The sequence below is a fragment of the Sus scrofa genome, chromosome 18 (genome assembly GCF_054392235.1).
Source record: "Sus scrofa isolate SSC_HxYL_T2T_F1_AM1 chromosome 18, Sscrofa_HxYL_maternal_Yorkshire_Landrace_v2.0, whole genome shotgun sequence".
NCBI lineage: Eukaryota > Metazoa > Chordata > Mammalia > Artiodactyla > Suidae > Sus > Sus scrofa.
In genome coordinates this window covers 25,746,739-25,762,593 of record NC_139400.1, presented here as the reverse complement: position 1 = coordinate 25,762,593, position 15,855 = coordinate 25,746,739, and the positions used below count along the sequence as shown (strand labels likewise).

Below are 15,855 nucleotides of genomic sequence, written 5' to 3'. Positions count from 1 at the left end.
CTCAAGGTCACTCGCTCATTAGAGAGAGTCTGTATTTGAACACAGATGAACTCTGGAGCCGTCATTCTCACCCACTGTACTCTACCTCCCAGAAGCTCCTAGCCTAAACCCACTTTCCTGCCATCCTGATGTCTCCTTATGTGCTTAGGGCAATTTTAAAATGTCCTCTTAATCTTCTTCTCTAGGCTAATCGCTGTGTGGCTGCCACTGGAAGCACTCTGAGTATTACTGAGACTTGTGGATTCTCCGGGACCCTTTTAGGAATCTCATCCCAAGAGTGAAAGGTCAGATATGAGTATGGTCGTCTCCCAGGCACCCCCGGGCTGCTCTAGCAGACCCATGGCAACAAGGGCATCTGCCTAAAAGTCTGGGGAGTTAATTTACCAGGCTAGCTCCTCTGCGAGGACTTCATTACCTCCAGCCATTAAGCTAATGTTATGGACTTTCCCAGGGTGTCTGCACTGACATCGCTATTAATAGTGCTATTACTCCCATTAACAGCAGACCCAGAGAGCTGGTACGGGCTTCAATTATTCACCGACTCCCCAACTTTGAAGTTCCTGTTTCCAAGAGCAATCAGTAGATCTGAAAAATGTCTTTGATTAAATTATGAAGAGGGGGAAAAGGAAGCTGCTTTCAGACCAAACATCACCTGGAATTACCAAATAGAGTCCAGATAGAAAAGAGGTGACTCCCTCTCTCCTCCACGGGGTACAAAGGAACTTGGCTGGGGGACCTCAAGGCAAGTTTGATCTGCATGGGTTGCTGCTTCCGGAGTTCATGAGACGACATCTTTCCATGGCTCCTGAGAGCCCACAGCTAACCTCATGTCCTCTCCCCCCAGATTTAGGTCTCACCAGGGAAGCCACCTAACACTTACAATTACATATATATATATATATCTACACACACTCACACACATATGTAAAATCTCCTTTTATTTATTTTTTTTCTTTTTACGGCCGCACCTGCAGCATATGGAAATTCCCAGGCTAGGGGTCAAATTGGAGCTGCAGGTGCCAACCTACACCACAGCCCCAGCAACTCGGGATCTGAGCTGCCTCTGTGACTTACCCTGCAGCTTGCGGCAATGCCTGATCCTTAACCCACTGAGCAAGGTCAGGGATCAAACCAGAATCCTCATGGATACTGGCCGGGTTCTTAACTCACTGAGCCACAGCAGGAACTCCATAATGCTTATGGTTTTAAACCTCCCATCTAACTAAATAACCTTGGGCAAATTAGTTAACTGTTGCCTCAGTTTTCTCATCTCTAAAATGGGAGCAAAATAATACTTACCTAATAGGGTTATCATGGGGGTTAAAAGATGATGCAAGCAAATCATTTAGAATAGGGCACAGCTTGTACATAATGAGCCCTCCATAGAAGCTAGTCTTCCTCTCCCATCCCTTCTCTGCCTTCCCCATTCAACCCCCCCCAACTGCAGCTGACCCAGGAGCACACATCTCCTCCCAGACTGGCCCATGGGGCAAATCAAAGACAAAAAGGCAGGGATGGCTGCCGTAGTTTTCCTCTTAATGATGGAGCGGGAGCCCCAGAGGGCAGGAGGGAGCAAAGAGGAAAAGAGTGGTCTGAGCTGTAGCTCTGCTTTCTTCCTAGCTGTCAAAGAGTATTGAGAACTTGGCTCTCTTTGTGGCAAGTCAAGTTTCAGGTCAGTGTCAGGGATGTTTTGACATTTCTACCATCCCTCAGGGTCCATGAGGATGGAAACTGCGAATGTCCAAAAGCACAGACGATTGACCTTCGACGTGATAGAAAAATGGAAGGGAAGGATGGATTCCTTCCGAGTTCTGAGAGGGTCTGGCAGGGCAATGGCTCTTGCTCTTCTGAGGCTGTGATTTCCCTTTAGCTCAGGCAAGAGCCAGGAAAGGCGCAAGGGGTTAATTCATGATCCCTGGGGGGCAGGGGGGTGGGGGCGGAGGCTGGCTTCGATGGTCCCTTCAAAGGAGCTCCAGGTACTTTCCTAAAGTATTTCCTTCACTTCCACTGTGGGGGCCCCTTGGACATGGAGGAAGACCCTGCTTCCTCCATGCTCCAGGGCTAGGCATGCTATCCAGCGCTGAGTTTCCAGACATTTGTCGTTGCTGCTGCCACTGCCACACCCTCCGAACCTGGACCTGAGGGTGGCCAGCAGGAAGCAGGCCCCCGGAAGATGCCCCTGCCCTGGAATTGGAGTCTGGCCCTGCTAAGCCCCACTTACTTTCCCGCCTCTCTCCACTTTCTCTGCGGTGGCTGGTCCTCCAGCCCCGGTTTGGAGGTGCTAAGAGCCCTGGGGACAAAGGCCCTGGCCCCTGGAGGGGTTATTATTCAAGTCAGTGGTTCCAATGAGATTATCCTCTCTAATGAAGCAGCTACCACCGCCTCCCCTAAGCCTGAACTTTCACTGCTGGGAAATTCCCAGCCAAGTGGAAAATTAGAAGGGAGAGGAATGGAGAAGGGAAGGGGGTGCGGGAGAGGGAAAGAGGTGGTGATTAAGTTCTAGAAATTAATTCCTAAATACAGTGAGAGAAATACTAACTCTCGGTGCCGCTGGTTGGGCAAGCACATTTCGGTTTGGAAGTGGGGCTTCCTGTGAGTCCGGCCTGGGTGAGCCTCCGAACTGCAGTGGCGGGGTGGGGGAGTCCCTGCCGGGCCGTCTCCCCAGGCCCTCCAGTATGGGTCTACCTGCCTTGGATCAGTACTGGCTCTGTGCTTCTCCCCACAGGGGACCCCCAATACTTAACATTTCATATGGGTCATGGCCTGTGCTTGAAATGCAACGTTTGGGGAATGTGCCTTTAGAACACGAGGAGGCAGGGGGAAAAATGGCGTTGGGGTCGGGCTCCCCAAAAGAGCTTTATAGGAAAGTTAAGGGGAACCTTAGCCACATTGGAGATCACGGGGGCTCTCCGATCATTGTCGCCACATCTGGGAACCCTGATGAGGGAGGAGGTTGGGTTTCTAACATCATCACGCTTGCCCTCTTCAGGAAGGGCCAGGGAAACGGGCAGGTGCATGGGGCTTGGAGGAAGGCAGACCAGATAGTAAACGGAACCTTTCTAGGAAGCTGGGTGTGTAAGGGTTTCTTATGTGAAAGGCATGGACCAGATGAGTCCTTTCAGTGCCGTGACTCTGGGACCCAGTGGCTGCCCATGGTCTCCTGCAAGTCTAAGCATTTAGGTGTGTTCTTGCATAAACCCTGAGACAGGAAGATCATGGCTGTACTATAATGTTCCCCCGCCACCGGCTGCTGGCAACTGAACCCATCACCCCTTTACCATCTCTGAAGATGAAAAGCCAACCTGAGCAGCAGATGTTGGATTTACGGTGTCTCCCGGGCCTCACGCAATGGGCGAGGTCAGGAAGCAGGAGGAGAACACGGGACTTAAAGGGAACCAGCAGGTACATGAGTCTAGTGGAGGCCCGAGAACATCTCTGGGCTGATGCAGCAGCCACGTGGTCCTGTCCCAGCACGACTGGCTCAAACACTGGCCCCGCTGCAGGCACTGAGAAGCCACGCTCTGTCCTGGCTCCAAGGCTGGAGTCTTGCCTTGGCTTTCTTTCGGCCCCTCCCCAAAGGAATGACCCAGGTGGCAGTGACAGGGACGAGGAGCGGCTCCCGCTTTCCGAGAAGAGAGGGTACATTCAGCAGTCGCCACTGAGAAGGTGGTGGGGCTGTCTCTCCTGCTCTTCGTCAGTGGGCAGTGCTGTGTGGGGACCAGTTTGTTTCTATGTGGTTGAGGAGAGGTTAGGAAAGAAAACGTGGAGAGAAGAGAAAAGGAAGAGGACAGGAGGGAGGACAAGAGAAGGAGAAAGAGGAGGAGGAGAGAGCCAGGGCGCATCACTGCAGGCTAATCCCTCCTCTTTCCAATCAAGTCAGTTACAGGAGGAGGCTGGAGACACATTCAACAATTACTCCAATTGTTTCTAATCGGCCTTCACACTACATGTCATCCAACCTCCTGGAGCTTTCACTTCCGTTAGTGTCACCAGGTCAGCAGGTTTGGTGCGGTGGAGCCACCTGCTTTGTGCAAGCTGGGCCACTCCACACAGAGTGTGCAAATGCCAGTCTATGGGGTGCATGTCTGGATTTCGAGCCTCAGAAGTAGCCCAACAACGCAGGCCTTCCCCAGGAAGCTAAGTCATTGGACTGAGGGGGACATTCAGAGCTTGCATGGACCAAAACTTTTCCTAATTCGTATAAGAAGACGCTACTGTGGATTTACCAATGCTGTGCTCATGAAGGCATGTGCTGTACATAGTGAGTATGGAGGGGGCGGGCAGAAGGCAGTGGTTAAGATGAGAAAACGCAAGTTCCTTAACCCAGCCAATCCTTGAGCAACTTTGGGGTCCACTTATACATGAGCTGTTCTTTTCAATAAATACTACAGCACTATATGACCCAAAGTTAGCTGAGTCTGTAGACCTGGAACCTCAGATAAAGTTTGTTGACTATAGCACTTGACATTCACAGATTTTGGTACCTGCCATGGGTCCTGGGACCAATTCCCCACAGATACCAAGGAACAGCCATATCTGCTGAGATGTGGAGAGAAAAAATTCAAATACACCAGTATCTCATCTGGGACTCTTTCTTCTGGACTAGAGGCTGATAAACTTCGGGCAGAGTCTGGGAAGACCATAGCATAGACTGCAAAGAGTTTGCTGGGCAGAAGTGGAAACTAACAATTCCTCATTATTGGGTAGACAGCCTGCAAACAGCCCGAGGAGAGACCATCCGCTTAGCATGAGAGTATTCAGTAACTCTTGGGTACAGGTCTAAAAAAAAGTAAAAAATAAAACCAGGCTATGGGATACGCTAAGAAGCAGCACAAAAGGACCTGCACTTGGGAATCAGTTTGCACTGGATTAAGGGGACATTTAGCATGGCCATGGGACAGACTGCTCTTTTTGCTCTTTCCCAGGTAGCCCTTGGGCAGCCACACACATGGCTGGCGAAGACTCTAAAGGGCATGGCTGGTTGGGTTGCTCAAAGCAGGAAGACTTTCCAGTGGTAGGTTTGTCCCAACCACCCAGCCACAGCCCTCAGTCCTAGGAAGGACAGAAAGGGGAAGGGGACCATGGAAATGGCTCTGGGCCTGACCCATGGCCTCTGCTTCCACAGCCACTGAAGTCAGAGCTACCTCCGGGCCCCCAGGGGGCAGCATGCATATCCGCACAGCCTCTCCCTTAATTTTCTTTTTTAATTAATTTTTTTTTTTTTCCCCTAGCAGCATCTGTGGCATATGGAAATTCCCAGGCTAGCGGTCGAATGGGAGCTGCAGCTGAGGGCTATGCCACAGCCACAGCAGCACGGGACCCGAGCTGCATCTGCATTTGCGACCTGTGCTTGTGTCAACGCTGGATCCTTAACCCACTGAGTGAGGCCAGGGATCGAACCTGTATCCTCACAGAGACAACATCGGGTCCTTAACCCATTGAGCCACAATAGGAACTCCCCTCTCCCTTAATTTTCCAGGTGAGGCTGTGTGATGGCTCTTTTCACTGCCATTTCATAGCTGAGGAACCTGAGACCAGAGCTGGTCTGTCCAGAGACAGGTTCTCAGTTTTAAGCCATCCCTTCTGCTCTGGGTCACTGCATTTTTCCTTGCCTCTCCTTCCCTTCTCTTCCTTTCCTCGCTTTTCCTTCTCTCCATCTTGGCAGAAACTATATGAAGTGGATCCTCAACAGTAACCCTTGCCAACCCATCCCAGGGAGGGCATTCTTCCAAGAGAAGAAATCTGCAAAGAGCCAGGGTCCCCAAGGGGAGAAAGAAGAGACTTTATAGAAGCTGATCTTATCTTCCCCTGTCAATGTCCTGGGTTACATGAGCCTCCCAGGAGCGAAGCTGATGACCCTTCTGAAGAAAGGGAACGTCTGGGCCAATCGATGGGGCTGGGTCTGTGGGGGATCCCGTTACCTGCTGGGACCCATAGGCTCCCTGGCCGGGGAGGGAAAGACAGAGTGGGCTAGGGACCTGGTCTTGGAGGGGTCTTTCCAGGCCCAGGACAGGTGAAGGCGGGCTGGGCTGCAGGTTTCCTTTCCTTCACCCAAGTCAGAACAGGGATTTTCGGGCCCAAGGTGGAGGCCCTGCAAACAGAGGCTTAAGATCATGGACAAAGAAATACCCGCTTTGTGGAAGCTGTTGTTGCCATTAGAAACCAGCAGGCCCGCCTGTGGGCTGGGGCCCGGGGTTGCAAGGGACGGCAACAGGGTGACCCTCCGTGCTCCTGGGTTGGCAGGTCTGTGCTTTGGGACAATTGCGGGTGAGTGACAGGAGGGAGGGTTTCAATTACACGAGCATTTCTTAAGCCTGTTCGGTCTGCAACCCACCTGTGCCTTTGCTGGTACAAACAGCCCTTTCAGCCACCTGAGCCACCTGTTCATGGGGGCTCCGCCTTGAACTGCATGCATAATCTCCTCTCTTCCCTCCCATGTCTCCTCGACCCCCCCTTACACACACACACACACACACACACACACACAACTTCTGTTGTCGTCTTCCTACAAAGCTTCCCACCCTCTGACTCCCTACAACTATGGGAAAAGTCAGCAAAAGTGACAGAGAAATGGGTGTATCCTGACACAACCAGGAACCCTCTGGTTTTCCCGGTCCTGTTGGCTGGCCAGGCAGCACTTAGCACAGGGTCTTGCCCATGGTGCAAACCTGACAAACGTGCTGATTTGAGTCCAGACTGCAACCCTCATCCCTCCCTGGACCGGAGGTCTGATTCCCAAGAACTTGCTTTAGGCCAGAATGTAGGCCCCTTGTGTGCCCTGAGCTTAGCATGTGCCCGCTATAGCAGTAACCGGAGCCCCAGCAGTGACAACGCCTAGTCCTTAACTGCTAGGCCACCAGGAAACTCCTGGTAAGTGGCTCTGAATCACTAAATGGTCAGTGGATATCTCACTTGTGATTTAGAGGCCCACAGGAGCCTGCGGAAAATAGTCCACGGCCTTTTGCAGGCTGTTTGGCCCTGCAAGGTCGGTCTGCAGTCAAATTTTGGGCAGAAATGCCCAGGGGTTGCCCTCCAGCCCTCCAGTATGGACTCATCCAGGGTGATTCCATTTCCTGACCCAGCATCATTCCCATGCTGACATTTCCATATATGTAGACGGGAATTTGACAAAATGAAGTTGGAACACAAGGAAGGAGGTAAGATTTGCAAAGGAGCCAGGGAAGGAAGAACAAGAAAAGAGAGTGAGAGAAGAAAGAGGTCAATGGGAAGAAGATGAGGACGGAGGGACTAACGGGGGGGGGGGGGGGGGGAGGCAGGAGGGAGCTGCCCGTGGTACTCACGTGTTGTGGAGCACACACCAGCCACAGTGCGGATCGCCCGAGCCAAGGCACTCGCCGCAGCTCTGATACTGACCGCAGGACTCCACGGGGACTCTGGTGAGCTAGGACAGGATCACAAGGGAGACGGAGGTCAAGATCACGCACAACACCCAGCGTCTCACCAGGCAGCGGAGCTGTCCTGTCAGGTGCATCACCTAAAACCGTGTGGAAGCAGGAAGTGGCCTAGAGCCCCAGAACCAAAAGGGACCCGGAGTGGTATTGGAACAGGTGGCCACCTAAACCCCGGGGGAGACAACTAAGACTGTCATTTTCTTAGAAGTCCCTGGGAATAGGCTCCACAGAATTCTATCACGTTGTTATCAAAGATATTTCTACCATGTACATTTAAATCTTCCCACCACCACAACCCCCAAGGATCTCTACAAACGTGCAACTCATCCCATATTTGTCTCTTATCAGTGTAATAAACGCAAATGTGTCTTCTCTCTCCGTTGTTTCTCTTTTGCCTTAAAGGGTTTCACCCCCTTCCCCGTCCTCCTCCATCAGGTTGCATCAGCGGAGGTGCCAGGGAGCCTCCAACCCTAGTCCAAGACCTTTCTCTTCCTCTTTCACGGGGTGTAATCAACGCGCCTCGTGGCTGTTACTTGCCCACGCTCTCTCTCTCTCATCATGTTGGCCAACTGGCTCGGAAAGTTGTTCACTCTGGTGCTTTCAAAGAGCAGCTGTTGCTATTTCTCTCCCTACCCACACTCTTTTCATGACTAGAAGCTTCCTCTCCAACCCCAAAACTTTATCTTAGCTTTCACCAGCCGCTTGCAAGCGTAAAATGTTCTGCATGACATTTCTGCTTGGCCCAAATGCTTCCATTTCCCACACACTCCTCAAGATCTTTGGAATTTCTTTGTCCTCCGATGTCACTTTGCCCCGATGTCTTTTGACATGATTCCTCACGATGTGATACACAGAAGGTACTGAATAAGGACACACAGGAGCAAATGGAATTTTAATTTTCCTCCTATAGCCTTGGTCTCTCTTCTCCACTTTTGCCAGTTTCCTCTTTAAAATTTTTTTTTTTTTTTGGTCTTTTTTAGGGCTGCACCTGCGGCAGGCTAGAGGTGGAATCAGAGTTGCAGCTGCCGGCCTAAGCCATAGTCACAGCAATGCGGGATTCGAGCCGTGTCAGCAACCTACACCACAGCTCACGGCAACGCCGGATCCTTAACCCCCTGAGCAAGGCCAGGGATCGAACCCACATCCTCATGGACACTAGTCAGGTTCTTTATTGCTGAGCCACAATGGGAACTCCAATTTTATTTTCTAATATTCTTTTCCATTCGGGATACTTTTTTTTTTTCCTCTCCAGTGAAAGACTTCTTACTTAATCTTTCAGCTTGAGCTAAGAGAATGTGATGTGGCCGTCCTTTTTAATTTCTTGCCATCACACGATAGACCCGGAGACGTATAAATCACGCTGACCTGCCTGAGCCTCCGTGCTTCATGAGCAAGTGCAGAGGCTCTGTTTTCCCTGCTGCTTCATAGGGCATCTGCCTCCATAAAATCATGTACCACTTGGCAGGGGCTACTTGTAACTCATGCGCACAGGCGAACTGGCACCAGAGTCTGCTCAATTAATCTCAAAACTCTCTTGCAGAATTAATTAATAATTATTTTTTTAAAGCCCACATGATTTCTTTTTTCCTTTCTACCTTAATTTTCTTCTTCCCTTTATGCATCTTTTGGTTGGTTTGTTTTCTCAAGCGTATCTCGAGCAATCTTCACGACCACCCTGCACTTCCCCTTCTTCCGAGGTCCCTCTTAGCTTCCTATAGCTTTGCCCTTGGCCTGGGTGGCCCTTTCGCCACTTCCTCAGATGTCTTTTTGCACATTTGGAATTTTATCTTTCCTTTTACTACCACTCATGCAAGCAGCCTGGGCCATGCCTCGGCTCAGCCTACATACGACCTGCCCATTTTCATAATTGATCCTGCCCATCAGTTTCTTACAAATGACCTCCCTGACTCCACACACAGCAGGGAACCACCTCCCTTCCTGTTGCCTCTTTCGTGTCCTTCCTTCACCCTAAACAGGCACAGACACACATGTCACATAAGCACAGGACCAAAGGTGCCCAACCCAAAGTACCTAGATTCCTAGGAATTCCTGAATGGTAACAAGGCCCATGGCTATTTTCAATATTTCCAAAAGCCTAATGGAAATTGGATTGTTGCTGGTTTCTGCTTGTGTGCATACTCAGTGATGCATTTCCCATATTAAAAATAGGAAATATATTATGACTTAGTAAATGCAGTTTGTTTAGCAGGCAAAAATCTTACAAAATCTGATGCCTAGAGAAGAAAAAAAAGTAATAAAAGGGGCCATAGATGGTGAAAGTTGGTAGCATAAGAACATAATACTGTTTTCATAAGTTCCAGCTGCTTGTCTAGCACTCCATATTTTGCATGGGCTTAAAGAGGAAATCATGGCTTGTTCAATCAAAAGCATTTTCTTGGCCTAAACTTAATTAATATCCTCCTCTGTTTCTCCCAGTGACATGTTCTATAATCTGTCACTGACTGTGCCGTGGGGTTCTGGGGTGTACTACATAAAGAGCCAGCTGCCTTGGCCAAGCCGATCTTCTCCAAAGCCTTGGCATTCACATCTCCAAAAATACCTTGCAATTGGCATTTCATAAGGTCAGTACCTGGAACTGTAAGGCCCTTCCTCTTTCCATTTGAGACGAGTCATTTGCCTTGGGTTGGAAAGAGCGTAGGAGCCTTGCAGAGTTAAGGTCAAATTCTGGCTTTGCCGTTTTACTGGCAATGAGATCCTATTGTCTCTGCGTCCCATTTTTTCTCATCTTTCAACACGGAGATTAAATCCCCTCCGGCCCCCTCCTACCAACTCAGGGAGTTTCCCAAAGCTCAGATGACCCAAGAAGTATGAAACTGGTAAATGATCAAGTGCATTGCAAGTGACAGTTATTATTGCTGCCATCTTTGTCATGAATACCCATTCTTCACTGTACAGCCGCTTAACCTCTGCCCTTCGTTACCCCAAACTGCTCTGACAGCCTCTCTACTTGGTCAGGAGTTTAATGCCTAGAGGAACTTTTTCTTCTTTAGTATCTGGATCACATCGTTTCTTCTTTGAACTATGCTGTCTGCCCCTAAACCATTCACGGCTGCATCTTGATCCAGTTTCCCGGACTTATTCAAGGCTTTTACCACCTCCCGTAACAGAAATGTACTTTGCTTTTCACCAGGATGGATCCCTAAGGGACAAGGACATAAATCCCGGGAAGTTATGCTACTCAGCTTCCTTCATCTTTTCTTATAGGATCTAGCTGTACTTGCAGTCATTCTTTATGACTCTTCTGAACTTTGGCTAGGTTTTCTCCATTCTTTTAAAAGGGGGGATGGGAAAGCTGGGGAGCCACCAGGATTCTGACAGTCCATGTAGAAGGACTGCCGTCATTTGAGAGCTGAGTGTCACCCTTTCCAGGACTTTCCAAAGAAGGCCAGACCCAGCGAAATGTCCAAAGTGCCATCATCAGGCATTGCCATGCTCTCCCGGACTGACTCCATATCTTCTAATCCACATAACCGCTTTGCCTCATGCCACGTGTAATTCTGGGAAGCATCAGAAATTCTGACACTTTATTTATTTATTTATTTAGGGCTACACCTGTAGCATATGGAAGTTCCCAGGCTAGGGGTTGAATCGGAGCTGCAGCCGCCGGTCTACACCACAGCCACGGCAACACAGGATCCCAGCCACATCTGCGATCTACACCACAGCTCACAGCACAGTGGGATCCTTAATCTGCTGAGCAAGGCCAGGGATCAAACCCGCATCCTCATGTTTCCTGGCTGGGTTTGCAACTCGCTGAGCCATAATGGGAACTCTCCTCCTGACAGTTTGAATCACTTCTGAAAATTAGATTCAGTCCACCATTTATCTGGGTGCAATTCTGTACCCTAATGGCTCTGGCCCCCACCTTGCTAGTAAGCTGCACAGGTGGCCAGATGGCTCGGCCCTATGATTCTCCTTCCCCAGACATCTAGATTCTCCAGCACACCTTACACCAAACAAAGCCGTCCCTCCCATCCCCCCATCTCCGGCTCCTCTCTTGACCCTGGAACACAAACCACTCCAGATGCAGAGCCACAGGATTAATTAAAACCACCCCACGCTGATTAAAGTCTTCAGCTACAATGCCAGGCATGCTAATTAACTGAGTGAGGGAATTCAGACCACAGGAAGAGGTGAAAAAAGAAAGTCACCGAGGCGGCTTCTGCTTAGAGAACAAGTCAGACGTCACGTGACCTACCTGGAGAGGAATGTGTCCTAGTGATGGGTGGTCTCAGAGACCCCAAACAAGTGATCGATGTGGCTGCAATAGCTCCCTCACTGCTTTTAGAGGCAGGAGTCCCACCTCTGACCTCCATGTGCACCTACACTGTGCTGGGGGGCATGGGGCAACTTGGGTGGAGGGATGAGAGTATGGTAGTCTTCTTGGCACATTCTGTCGGTTTTGTACAGAAATCTACTGGGCATTTTGGCAGCTCTTCAAAAAGTTAAACTTAGCATTAACCATATGATCCAGTACTTCCACTTCTGAGTACCTACCCCACAGACCTGGAGGCAGGGACTTGAACTTGTACACCCAGGCTCATGGCAACATTATTCACAATAACCCAAAGGTACAAGCAACCCAGATGTCCAGGGACAGAGGAGTGGATGAATAAAATATGGGATATGCGTACGATTGAATATTACTCAGCCTTAAAAAGGAGGACGATTCTGACACGAATGGCAACACGGATGAACCTTGAAAACATCATGCTAAGTGAGATAAGCCAGTCTCGAGAAGACAGCCATGGCATGAGTCCACTTGCATGAGATACAGGACAGTCATACTCCTAGAGACAGGAAGTAGAAAGGGGCTGCTGGGAGCTGGGGGAGAGGGAATGGAGAGCTGGTGTTGAAGGGGACAGGGTGTCAGTCTGGGAAGAAGGAAAGAGATCTTGGGAAGGATGGTGGGATGGTCGCAGCACCGTGTAATGTACTTAATGCCACTGAACACCTGAAACAACTCCAATGGCAAATCCTATGGTCCGTGGATTTTACCATCATCATCATCAGAATGATACAGAAATTATTGGGCAGACGTAGGAACACCTATTCTCTGCTCAGCAGCCTAGGTCAAGGGGGAGGAGCTTTCTGTTGGTAGACTGACAATAAACCCACGTGTATGAAATATCCTGAGGTCCTCGAGTGAGTCAGTTTAATCTCAAACGGACAAAAGGGTTGGGGGTGAACGTCTCTCACTGTGTATTGTTATGTAAGTGGATCTGTCACTCTCAAGCTCTGCACCTCCATTCCCTGATTTGGAAACGTAACATCAGAGCCTTGTTCTACCCAGAACCGCTTCTCATCTCCCACCCCTTCCAAGAGGCACAGGAGAGGGACGTGGAGTTTGCACGCTTCCTGCAAGGGCAAAGGGCCCCTGGAATCAGATTCACCTATTACTGCTCAGCCCCTGCCTCGGCATTGCTCATCCCCGGTTACGACCAGGAACGCCCGTGTGGCCTTCTCCATCCACCTCTCTCCCCTTCCACTACCTTTCTGGGAACTGCACTGGTGTGCTTGGTCTTTTTGCCACCAAGGCAAACGTCCCTAAACCATACAATGTAGTTTTGTCTGGTTTTGACCTATTGCCAATAGAATCTTTGCCTCTGTTCCCTCACGCGTCCAGCCCCATAACCAAGACCATGTCGTTACAAAACAATGACCTGGGACAGGAAGACGAGGAGCGATGGACCACAGAGAAAAGGGGGCCACATGGGAGGCCTCGCAGTCCTGGTCTTGGCCCTTATAAGCTTCTGCACTTTGACTGACAGAATCCACTCCCTGGAGGGCCTGGATGCATGCACAGCAGCTGGAGGCATGTTCGACGGTTCCTTGGGTCCCGGCCCCGCCTGTCTAGTTTCCCTGATACTCTGAGGGATGCTTTCCTGCGGCAGTAGGGTCCCACTCTGCCTGTTGCTGTTAGCGTTCCAAAGGGTGTCCGCCGCTCTGCTGATTACATTCAGAAATGTCCCGTAGATGTAACGTCCAGTCTCTGTGTGTATCTCTAATTTGTTTAAGTATTTGACATTCTGGTCGAAATGCGAGTTATTACTCCATCTCTCCTCTTATAATTGGATGCTAATGCTGCCGTGGATTCACTGAGCCTGATGGTGGCAGTTAATTTAAATGTCCAAAAGGCTTCTTAAGTACCCAATTTCCTTCAAAATTGTCAAAAAAAGAAGAAAGAAAGAGGCAAGATGACGCATTTGGAAACTCCTAGAGGCGGCTGCGGAGCTGTCAAGCTGTGTGGATGCTGTGCCTGGTGTCCACCGTCCTACCCATCTCCTGTCCCCCAGCAAAGGAAGCAGAGTTGGGGAAAGTCAGTCCTAGTCTAGAAAATGATGAACCCGGCAACACACATGGATCTTAGCATCGTGATCTTGAGAAGCCTCTCAAAGCCCTGCCAGGGCCTTTCTTTCCTTAGGTGGCCTCTGGTTGCCTTTCCAGGCCTCATTTCTCCTGACCTGGGGGCCACACAGGGGTTTTGTGGAGCCCTGTCTCCCGTGATGGCCTCTAAGTCCCATGCTGCCAGAACCTGAGCTTGTGGTAGCTGAGTGCTGGTTCAGGAAGCTGTGTTTATTTCACGTCACTCCAGGTGCCTGGGACACGGTCATTCACATCCTTTGCTCAGAGGAGGTGGGTATTCCTGAACTTGGCAGACTGGCAAAAGAGGTTGAGGCCAGAAGGCTGGTCACAGGCTGGGGCAGACTGCAATGAGGCCCAACTCTTCACTACCCTAAAGCAGCCTCTTACTTTTCCATGGCCATTCCCACTCAGCCTTATGATGAACGGAGAGGTGGAGGGTACCTCCCACACCCCGACCTTGGGCTTGGCCTCAGGACTGGGTCTGGTCCATGGGATGGCAGCAAGCACAGGGCCAAGCTTTAAGATGGGTGTAAGTGCTTGGCCTTGCCCTCTGTGCTTCTGCCACTGCACAAAGATAGCTTCCCTAGGTAGCTGCTTCCTCTTCAGCCACATGAGCCCATGTGGAACAGACCTGAGCCCAACCCACAGAGAGGAGACGAACCCACTGGCACAGCAGCTTAAAGCAGAATTCTCCCTACCCCCACCCAGCCAAGCTTAACCCAGATCAGCTGACACACAATGGATCTGCAGGTCCACGAGAAGGAGAAGCAATACTTTTTACTATATGCTACTGAGTTTTGAGGTGGTTTGTTACACAGCATTTGGGGGACAATAGCTAACGAATGCACAGGTCCTGGGCAAAAGCCATATCTGGGTACAAAGGTCCTGGAAGAGGAAGGAGAGAGGCTGGACGAGGAGGGGTTGGGTTACAGTGGTGAAGTTTCTACGCTGAGGCCAAAACAGGTCTAGAAAAACACTCAGGTTCTATGTATCTGGTACCATGTTGGGGAGACTATGGAAAACCGGGTCTAACCTGACAAACGAACCTTCCTAGTATCTCCCGTGCTGACCAAACGCTCTATGACGATCGATCTCTAGATGTGAGGGAGGCCCAGGCCCTGAGCAAAGTACCAGAAAAGACTCTGGAAAGAGCCTATGGCTCTTCAGATGCAGAGAGTTAACTAGAAACGTGGATGCTCCTAGGATCCTCTGTCCTGACCTCCTGGCTGCCCCAGTGCCAGGAACATGATTTTGTCTACTTGGCAGCAATAGAAGCTCCTCAGCAATGATTTGCCTTGAACTTTGCAATTTCTCCTACTTGTGCTCTGGCCAGGGGGCTCATACAGCAGAGGTCTCCCTTGAGAGCAGATTCAAGCACAGGGGCAAGGACAGCAGCAATGCTGTCATCACTGTCCCCACCTTCTGGGGTCAAGCTGGTCGATACTGAACAGCAAGGACAGCAGCTCCAGAGCAGACGGTTTGGGAAGCTGAAGGCCTGAGCTCTAATCCATTCCGGGGGTCTAGGTGACCTTGAGCAGCTCTCTCTCCACCCTAGGCCTCCTCGGACTCCTTTTCAGATTGGAGGACTCAGACCTCCTCTGCCTGGGAGAAATTGATCACAAAATACTACTAATACAAATGGGCTGGGAAGCTCTTCGCAAATAAAAAGGAGCAGATGTTGCGGAGGGCTGCAATTTGCTGCTATTAATAAGTATAAATGCCTAATAGGAAGCCAGTTTTGCTCTGGGAACTCGGACAGCCAAGGAGTAAGCCTGACGCCGGAATCATCAACATATGTTGCTCCTCATTAGCAGGGGGCGGTAGCTGGGCCAGGAGCTCTCAGCGCAATTTCTGCAGCCTGGAGAAATCGCCCCAGCCTCACACCTCCCCGTGTGGGCTTCGCCGCCATGGCCTGCGTTCCAGTCCGCCAGACCCTCTTGCCAAGCAAGGAACAAGCCGCTTCCCTGCTGCACAGATGGAAAAGCCACAACCCAGAGAGGCTGAGCAGCTTGCCCAAGGTCACACAGCAGGGCGGTGGCAAAGGCGGAAACTGAAA

At 50.4% G+C, this 15,855-nt stretch overlaps 1 protein-coding gene across 4 annotated transcripts in view; it reads right to left on the bottom strand.

Annotated features, from left to right (window-relative positions):
- The window catches only part of PLXNA4 (plexin A4), a 628,886-nt gene that overhangs the window by 109,610 nt on the left and 503,421 nt on the right, over positions 1–15,855 (bottom strand). For all 4 annotated transcript variants that reach the window (XM_085005420.1, XM_085005418.1, XM_021078937.2 and 1 more), the window contains one exon: positions 7,302–7,402. In XM_085005420.1, coding sequence (XP_084861546.1) covers positions 7,302–7,402 — 101 coding nt within the window. The remainder of the gene's footprint in view (positions 1–7,301; positions 7,403–15,855) is intronic.